Source organism: Anguilla anguilla, chromosome 18, assembly GCF_013347855.1.
Source record: "Anguilla anguilla isolate fAngAng1 chromosome 18, fAngAng1.pri, whole genome shotgun sequence".
Classification (NCBI taxonomy): domain Eukaryota; kingdom Metazoa; phylum Chordata; class Actinopteri; order Anguilliformes; family Anguillidae; genus Anguilla; species Anguilla anguilla.
In genome coordinates this window covers 10,658,777-10,668,776 of record NC_049218.1, presented here as the reverse complement: position 1 = coordinate 10,668,776, position 10,000 = coordinate 10,658,777, and the positions used below count along the sequence as shown (strand labels likewise).

Below are 10,000 nucleotides of genomic sequence, written 5' to 3'. Positions count from 1 at the left end.
GAGGGAGAGAGAAGGAACGTGGTGCAGTTTGTCTGGTGGGGAAGGAGTTTGGGAGCCCTCATGCCTAGGTCATTCTCTCTCTCTCTCTCTCTCTCTCACCTCGCTGTTTGTCTGTGGCATGTGATGATGGGGTTGGAGGGATTGGAATGCTCCGCTCGTCTGCGCAGTGTCTGCGCCTGCGCAGAGGTACCTGCTCTCCCAGGCTGTGTTAAAGAAACACGTGGGGTGCCTGCACTCCTTTACTGTTGTTTAACTCTGTTTTTACAACATTTCTGTTCATTTTTTTTGGTCACTCTGCACTTGATAGCTATCAGTAATGCTAATGCTAACAGACTATCATGTCCCCAGAGGATAGTCAAATAGGCAGGTCGGTAACTGAGATGAAAGACATTTTTTGTGACCAAGGGGTTATGAAGTTCCGCTCACCCGGAGACTAGTAGCTGTGGTGCGTAACACATTTTGTTTTGACTAAGCCTCTTTAAAAAAAAAAAGATTTTTTTAAATTCTGAGAATACACAACCACTACAAAAAAAGTCCATGTAAGGTATGTCAAGGCTTGATACATCCCAACAAACCCTCTTCCTGGGCCATGTATCCAAGGAGGCCTGTCACTGGTGCTTTGGAAAGATGATTAACTGACTGCTGTGCTGTGATGGGTTATGACTCAGCGTTCCTGTCGGTGGTTTGCAGGAGTAGTGTGTGGCATTCTGCTCTGTTGACTGAAGAACCTAGGGACTGTGCCGGGGTTGCCATGGCGATTAAAGAAGGAAACACTGGCTCCCTCTCTCTCTCATAAAGGATGAGAAGGAGAATATTTGTTGAGCGTTGTCATTCACTGCATCATTTATAATTCTGTAAGCCAGATCACAGTGATGTATTTCCACAATCAGAGATGTAAGCGTGACATCCAGCATGGTAAATTCAGCTTATAAACACCAGCGAAGCGGACTTTTTTTTCTTTATTTTTGGGCCGGGTCTGTGGTGGTGTTTACTGATTCCGTGACCTGTTTCGTTTATGTCGCAATCTCAGAAATGACCCAGTTCACGGAAGGATGCGGAATAAGAGTCGCAGCTGTGCTGAAAACGCGGCGCGGCGCTGCACGAATGCGCGCATGCGTCCTGGCGGGCGGGCTGGCGGCGGCTGCGTGCTCTAGCGCCGCAGACACGTGTACATGCAGCCAGCTTGGAATGCGTCCCGCAGCCTCCCAACGGCCGCTAGCACATGAACTACGCCGCGATCCGCCCTTCTGCCTTCGGCCAGTGGCCCGGAGGCTTCATGCAGACAGTGTGTGTTGTGGCTGTGGGTGGGGAGGGGGGGTGGGGGGGGGGGGCAGAAGAACAGCAGAGTGACCCTGGGTCCTGGCAGACAGGAGGGGCTGTAGGCTGTACATTTCTTAAAATGCTATTTTCCCTGTACGGACAACTGTCATCTGGGTTCACTTATTACCACCTGTTTGCTTTTAAATACTTCGTCTGGTTCCTGGCCCAGCTGTTTCTGAGAGATTAGGGTGTGTGTGTGCGTGGGGGGGGGGGGTGTCACTGACGCTAGAGATGTTTTGCTAGAGCTGTGGAGGGATTCTCCCATTAATGTACCTATAGTTATTACTTCTATTGCTCCTACACTACAACTACTGTAAAAAAAAAACGATGGTTTACATTGACATTGAGTGTACTGTGAGTTCATATGTGATGTGGCACAGAAGCTGTAGCTCTCTGTGTTCCTGATGCAGTAGTGGCTACATGTAAGAACGTGTGGCACTGGAGCCTGGATGGAAGCCGCTAGCTTCAAATGTGCAAAAATCCAAACTCGCTTTCCGAACACATCTTTTGTGTATTATTTTTAATGGCCGTCTGGTGAGCCCCAGAAGAGATCATCTTTGGAAATGGGAAGGTTGCTCCCTTACATATTTTCCCAATGTAATTACACAGGTTCTAAAACCAAAAATGGGTTCAAAATGACCCATTATCCATAATGGACCAGAGTAAGTGGTCTTAAAAATAAATAGCTTGAGTACACTACCTTTGTTTGTTACCAGAGAAAGAGAGAGAGAAAGAAAGAGAGAGAGAGACAGAGAGAGAGACAGAGAGAGAGAGACAGAGAGAGAGACAGAGGAGAGAGAGAGCAGTTATCTGTGTTGGCGGCTGTTGAGGAGGGTGTTAGCGACGTTGCGGTGAACAGCAGGGTATTTTTAGAGACGGACATTAGACAGGCCCTGGCTGGGTTCAGCTCTCTCCTCTCTCCCTCTCTGTCCTCTCTCCCTCTCTCCCTCTCTCCCTCTCTCCTCTCTCCCTCTCTCCCTCTCTCTCTCTCCCTCTCTCCTGGCTCTGTCTGGCACATTACAGATCGCTGCTGCTGAGATAATAGCCAACTGTGTCTGAAATGTGCACCCCCCCCCCCCTTCCCCCCCCGCCCCTCCTAAACACCTTCTGCACACACAGTCTGACTGGTACCACAAACTGGCAAATGCATGTAGTCCCTAGGCCAAGTCTGCAGCCAAGTCTGCAATAATAATAATAATAATTATTATTATTATTATTATTATTATTATTATTATTATTATTATTATTATAACAAAATATATAACAAAATATTGTTGTGATTGTTATTAAAAATATTTCAAACTGCACAATGTTGAAAGAAATCTATTCAATCATATAAATATAGTAATAATCAGATGAGATAAAAGATTCATTATTACATTACATAAATACCTATTCCCTTTTCAGCAGTTCCAGTCTTAATCATAACAGTAATAACGATGAATGATCATTAGGGGGTGTTCCAGTGTGACACTGCAGTAGTTTTCATGTAGTAAGTTCGCTGGAATTGTTGTCATGTGAGGGGATGTATGATGACAACTGGCACACGTGCATCGCCCGGCACTGAGAGGGAGTTTTGCATCCGAGTTAACACACAGAGACGGTGTGACTAACATCCCGTACAACAACTGTGAAATTAATTTAGCACTGTAATCTCTCTCTCTTTCTCTCTCTCACTCTGTGTGCGTGTGTATGTGTGTACATGTGGGCGTGCGCGTGTGTGTGCGAGCTTCTACAGTATGTATTACACTGAGAGTGTGTATAATAGACAGTAATGCTCTGTGTGTATGTTGTTTTTTGTTTTTAATGTGTGTATAGCGAGCGTACACACACACACACACACACACACACACACACACTGTGTTTGGATTTCTCTAGAGAGCTTTTACCTCTTTGCTCAACTTTGCTATGATATGGGTCTTTAGGGCAGCTCCACAGTAAGGGCTGATTAGATCTGGGGATTAGGGGTTGTGCTGGGGACTAAGAGAACTGTAGCGTGATTTGATTACTCTGACATGTCTCAGTTCAGCTGGACTATTTAAAGACTAAATTGGAGTGTAAGACCACTGGAATTAGTTCCAAGTTCAGAATAAGGGTAATGCATGGTTTGCTTTCTGGGTTTTGGATGGTTATGTTTTTTTTTTTCCCTAGATGTATGCATGGAATATACTGCTGCCAAAAAAGATGATGTATTGTGGTTAGGTGGATCATTGTTTTTACAGCACTTCTTGGTAATAAAGATTTTGTTGGATCTGTCCAATAAGGCCAGCTGTGTATTTTTAAGCATTTCCCTAATAGGTCGATCTGATTTATTTTTCCCATCTGTGGTCATATGGCTCAGCATTAAGCACTTACAGCATAGACGCTTTATTCAACAAGACATCCCACTTTTGCTTCAAATGAGTTCTAAAACTGTGATGGAATTGTCATAAAAAAAGAAATTAGGAAAAATAAAAAAAGGAAAATGCAGTCTGGAATCATGTTCCGTCTATAGCAGTCACCTACTGTGAACAGTAGTCCAGTGATGTGATGTCAAATTGGCTATGGTCCAGTCCAGGGAGGGAGGCAGGGAGGGGTTAATGTGTCTTCTTCCTAAGCTCAGTATACAATAGCGCCTCTTCTGGTTGACTATGGAATGGCACCGCCTGCAGCTGTGACATGCTGCAGTTCTCCTGCCTGTGGCTGAGCTGCTCTACGCAGAAACTGCAGAGGCGAAACATGACCGCCTAGCAAAAAGAGAAAAATGCAATAAAAATCTTAAATATATCAGGGATGGGGGGTGTTGTTCGTGGATATTTTAGTTTTAAAAAAAGCAAGGGCTCTATGCAACACAATGGGAAATGCTGTCAGTCACCTTTGTGCTCTTCCTCTTCATCATCCTGTGCAGGTCGTCCCTGTCTGAGGCAGAGGAGAGGGACCTCACCCCTGTAACCCCACCTCCACCCGAAGACCACACCTCCCAGCCCTCCCTGCCTGCCTACCTCTCTCGGGACAGTGCCCAGTTCCCTACCCCTCCCCCCACCCCTCCGGAGAGGTGCCTTCCCACCCCACCACCGAGCGACTCCCCAGAGCCGCAGACCCCCACCCCTGCACCCCCTGTCCCTGACCTGCCCCCCGATTCACCCACTCTTCAGTCCAAGGGTCCAACCGACACCCCCTCTGCTCCCTCTCAGGACGTCCCACACAGGTATGGTCACCTCTCCCGTTCCTTTTGTCCCACAGCTCTCCATCATACCTTTGTCCTCTCCTCTTCTCAGGTGTATTCTCTCTTTTTTAAATATTGGGTTTCTGCGTATTTTTAATGACCTTGACCGCGAAGTTGCAATGGTAAGTTGGGGTTTAATGGTATAATGGGATCAATGTGATATGCTTATTTGAGGTGTCCTGGTACTCTGCTTTTTAAAGCGTTTTGAACATTTAATTTGTTAACGGTATTGGAATTATTTTGGTTAATGACTATAAACCACAGATCACAACTTATGATCTGACATGGGTTTTGACTGTGAGTCTCTTTTTCATGGAAATGAATTGATCAGATTCCTTCTCATAATTCTCCTCACAAGAACATGGACTGCACAGTCATTATGTCATGAAAACTACCAAACTAAGGGTGAATCTAATCTAACTTAATGAGATAAATTTAACTTAATATGTATTTGCAGTAATATACTGGTAACCTCTTATAATAGATGGATGCATGACAGTATTTAAATTAATTATTCTTGCAAGGAACAAAATAGACAAGAGATAAATGTCCATTTTTGTTGAATTTTTTTAATAACGTCAAGCAGTGGCTATAATTCAGAACTCAATGGGCTAGTAAGAAAGAACTGTCTATTAATAAAATTGCACACTTCGTCCATACAATTATTAACTGGATTCATGGTGATGGCTAAACATGTTTATAGTAGACCTTTGGACTGAGCTATAGATTAAGATGTTCATTGACTGAGCTAATAAGTCACCGTTTGAATAGTTTAAGGGCCCAGCGTTATCTCAGGAGCTGTTGTCATCCTCTTTGCCCTCCCTGGTATTTTAGCCTTGCTTCCAATCTCTCCCCTGTGTTCACTAATGGTTATAAGAGCAGTGGCCACACTGAATAATCTCTCACTCATCGCTGCTCTATCTGCCCAGAACATGCCCTCAGATTTCCCCTCATAAATCCTGAATCGCTGTTTGGCTTTGGCTTATGCAAAGGCTTATAGCTCATGCAGCAGGGGTGGATTTTTTTGTTGAAGTATAAACACAGTAGGACCAGGTTCATCCTATGAGGTGAGAAAAATCTTCCAAACACACTTTTGTTCACGTTCTGGCCAGAGAGAATAAATCTTCTTCAGTGTTTTTTCTTTTTTTTCCAGTCCCCAATTTTTGCATGAATCTGCCTCTTTGACCGCTCTTCTTGGGATCAGCAATCGGGATTATTTCCCTCACTTTCATGCGAATGTAGCATTGGGAAGCATGGCACACAAGGAAATATTTTCTTACGTGACTAAAGTAACATTATTTCTAACAGGGCAATATTTTAGCAACATCTGAGTGCTTTTTCTTGATGCAGTTTCTGAATCAAACAGCAGGGGGTGTATGTCCTCTTGTCATCACTGCACTTTGTCACTGTTATCTCAGCACACTACTGTGAGCTCCGCTCTGGTGCTAGCTCTAGAGGCACACAGGCACGCAGCAATGAGGAGTGTTTCTGTGTGAATAACGGCAGTCTGTGTTTGAAGGCTATGTACTGGAGGACTGGGAGGTTTTACACTGGCTGACGGCCAGCAGGCTGCCTGTAGATTGCCTTCACTCTCACTCTGAGTAAACCATGTGGGTGAAGCATTAGTATTTCTAACAATAGCAGCAGCAGGTTTAAGTGCTCAGTACTCAGATAGGCGGTGAAATTGTTAGCAGTCGTTGTCGGTTCTGTTTGCTGGCTATGGGGAGGGAGTTTATGTCACTGCAGTGGAAGGGGGGAGGCCATGTGAAATCAGGACAGGGGGCTATGGATCTGAGACTCTTCCCTGTCTGAAGCTTTGCCTCCCTGGGAATCCAGTGTTCCAGTCTCTGTCATCCCCCAGAAATACCCCGTTCCTGTTGCTTTGACTCTCCAGGAATCCTCTGTTTCTGTCACTTTAACTCTCCAGGAATCCTCTGTTTCTGTCACTTTAACTCTCCAGGAATCCTCTAATCCAAATGTTTATATTCCTGTTGCCTCCTGACGTTCCCAGATCACTGCAGTACCACAATGGGGTGTAAGCACAGAGAGGTTCCAGGTTCAATTGTATGGTGCTGTTCCATCCTTGAGCAAGGAGCTTAACCTAAATTGCTTCAGTAAATATTCAGCTATGCAAATGATGAGGAGAGAGAGCAAGGGTTAGAGTGGGTTAGCTTGGTATGATGAAGGAATAGTTGTTGAATTGTGTAGGTGTTCATATTTTAAAGATTCACAGAGGGATAAAGCAAGAGAGATTAGTCATGTAATTGCCTGTTCGCTGCCTTTCTTTTCTTTTTCGTCACCTTTGCTTTGCGAACACTGCATAATGCTGTGTCAATAAAGCATTTTTTAAAAAATGAAAAATGAAAATGAAACTTTCAAAGGATAGTAGTAGAATGGGGCTTCCATGGGAATCTCCCTTATTTACCCATAATCCATTGCTCTCTGGGCTCTGTTGGTCGACTGAAGGGAAAATTAGAGGATGAATGAAACACAAAGGAACTGCGCATGGGAAGAGAGAATCGATGCAGTTTCATCCTGACGGCACAGGAACACAGACTGTGTGCATGTCTGTGCAGCTGCACAGTGATGACAGCGCAGTCCATGCAGTGGCAGGCACAGCCAGCATTGGAAGGGGTAAGGTTTTGGGGAGGAATCAAACAGGCTGCCTCTGCCCTGTGTAGACATGCACTCACAGAGCTGCTTTGACCCTATTTATAGCAGCATGTTATTAATCTGGTTTCCGCCACGGTAGTCTGTGTGCTTTTTTACTTTAGCTGCAGCAAGCAGTCAGGCAAAGATGATAAGAACACTGTAGGCAGGAATGCTGGTTTTATTTTATGCTGTTTTAAGTCTGACGTTTTCCAGGAAAGTGAACAACCTGAATGTCCTCAAAACAGCAGACCTAATATCATAATGTGTTATTTAATTTTGTGAACATTTTCTTAAATGTTGAGTTATTGTGCATTCAGACAGCAGATTCCACTCCTTCCATGACCTAGTGGTGCTGAGTGACATTGTCAGAGCATTTTAGGATGGCCGCACTTAACCGTGCGTACACAATAAAGGGTCATTTATTGTGCTACAGGGCCAGCTATTGACTGACACAATGGCCAACCCCTCTTAAAACATCCAAAATGTTCGTGTGGTATTGACTTTTCACAGAAGCGTGAGGCTTCATGAGCTCAAAAATGGGCGGAGCTATCGATTACTGACAGGTTGGAACCAGACATGTTGTTTTGCTATGGAGAGCAAAGCCCTTTTATTGCTTCATATATCCAAGGAATGATATGCTGATATCAATGTATCCCCTCGTGGTACCAGAGATGTAGGAGCATTCTCTATGTGTTCTGATCCAACCAGCTTCTGGTACCGTCCTTGTCCACTTCTCACCTGCAAGAGATGATCCTTCTTCTGGGCCTGCAGGGTTCTGATGGTCTGAGTCCTGTTCTGACTGACTCTTCTCTTTTTGGTCTTCTTCTTCACCTCCATTCTGTTTAAGACCATCTCTGCCTGTGCTTCTCTGCCACCCCCCCCCCTTTCTCCCCAAGATGCTACATTGATTGAGGTAACCTAGATTCCTCACTTTATAAATTTTTTAAGAAAACATTTCTGCTTCCCTAAAGACCTTCACAGCATGCATTGAGTCATAGCCTGAATTTTAATGGGCACTAAAATGGTTTGTCAGGCCTGTGGCTGGTTGTCTGTGCAGGGGGCAGTGTATTTTTACTGAGGGGAGCTTTATCCACTGATCCAGAGGGGAGCAGAACAGTTGTGAAAAAATTTTGACTGAGCATTGTGATACATACATGCACTGTAGGTCCATACAAAGGGTTTATTTGCAGAGGTAGAAAAGTAATAAAGAGTCAACAGCAATTACAATAGATGTACTGAAATCACTGATGTTGATCTATGTCTTGGATAACACTCTTTACTTAGGTTGTAAGATAGATAAATACTGTGTGCTTGTGTTGCTTATATTCATGAGATATATGTTGAAGAGAACAGATTACAGCATTACTTCTTTTGCATTGGACTTTAATATTTCTGACAGCAGCAGATGGGCTAATCAGTTACATTGTACATCGACCTGTTCTTATGTCCCTGTTATCCGAATGATCAGAAACACTTCTCCAATCTGTGCAAATTCCTTTCTCTGTTGCCGTGTCTACAGGACCCCTCTCCATTGCTGTTTGTCTCCTCCTCGTCACTATGGTGACTTGTCTCCTCTCCGTCGTTCTCTGTCTGCCCCTTCCTAGCAATTTATCTAATTTCTCCACCGTCATGACGATTTGTCTGATCTCCATCGCCATGACGATTTGTCTGACCTCCATCGTCATGCCGATTCGTCTCACCTCCGTAGCCGCGTCTCTGTTCTCTCTTGCTGCAGCAGCTGTTCTGCTAGCCCCTCTCTCCTTGCGCCTGTCTGTGAGCCGATGAGTAGATTGGGGGGGTTTTTGGGGTACGCTGTGAATGTGTGGAAAATGAGCATCCGGCCTGCTAAACGTGCAGCTGGTCCACAGTGGGGGGGTGGGAAGCACAAAGAGAGAGAGGCTCCTCCTCATTTCTCCGTTTTTTCACCCCCTTTCACTCACTCTCATCTCTCACTCTCTCTCTCTCCATCTCAAATTTAAATTTAAATCAGCTAAGGTGTTATTTAACCAAGTCACATAAATGGTAATAACAGTAAAATCAGGAATGAACATATGAATGTGGAGATAACTATCATAACATTCGCCATATAAAGAATCTAAAGACTGATTCTGAAAAATCCTAATTTTCAAGGTGACATAATGCCATTATTGCCTCCCACTGGCTTACTGCAGCATAACATGTAGCCAATGAGAATAAAATATTCTATTCATCAGTTATAATTTTAATCTCTGTCTCTCTCCCTCTGTCTCTTTCTCTCTCTCTCCCTCCCTCTCTCTCTCTCTCTCTCTCTCTCTCTCCTTGCCTTCTGCTGCTCTGCAGGTCTTTGAATTGTTTTAAAATGCAGGTGCAGGTGCTTTCTAAAAATGCCTTCTGGTCTTTTTTTGTTCTTCACTTTCTAGTTCTAGCTCTCCATCTTTGATCATCTCTCTCACTCCCACTCATTGGCGCCCTAGCTGGATCGATGGCCATCCTCGGCTGATCGACTGGGTCTGTCAGTGGGCTGTTGGGCATATGGGGGGGAGGTGGGGCCTGTGGGTGGTTCTGCATCTGAAAAAGTGTCCTGGAGCTATAGACACACAAGGGGTTTCATTATTTCATCAGTGTGTGTGTGTGTGTGTGTGTGTGTTTGACCCTGAATGTGTGTGTGCGGTTGCACAAACAGGTTAGCTTAGTTTATCTGGTACTGTATCTGTCTGTATGTCTGTCAGTGTCTCTGTCTGTCCAGGTTCAGGGTGCAAAGACAATAAGAGTGCAAGTACAGGAAGTTCAGCTTCCTGACACTTTATCTGTGCTGTGCTCAATTCTCTCATTGTGTCTGGACCA

The 10,000-nt window shown here is 44.5% G+C and overlaps 1 protein-coding gene across 12 annotated transcripts in view; it reads left to right on the top strand.

Annotated features, from left to right (window-relative positions):
* Positions 1-10,000, top strand: part of tacc2 (transforming, acidic coiled-coil containing protein 2) — a 77,849-nt gene that overhangs the window by 31,404 nt on the left and 36,445 nt on the right. For all 12 annotated transcript variants that reach the window (XM_035400725.1, XM_035400715.1, XM_035400719.1 and 9 more), the window contains one exon: positions 4,208-4,507. In XM_035400725.1, the coding sequence (XP_035256616.1) occupies positions 4,208-4,507 (300 nt within the window). The remainder of the gene's footprint in view (positions 1-4,207; positions 4,508-10,000) is intronic.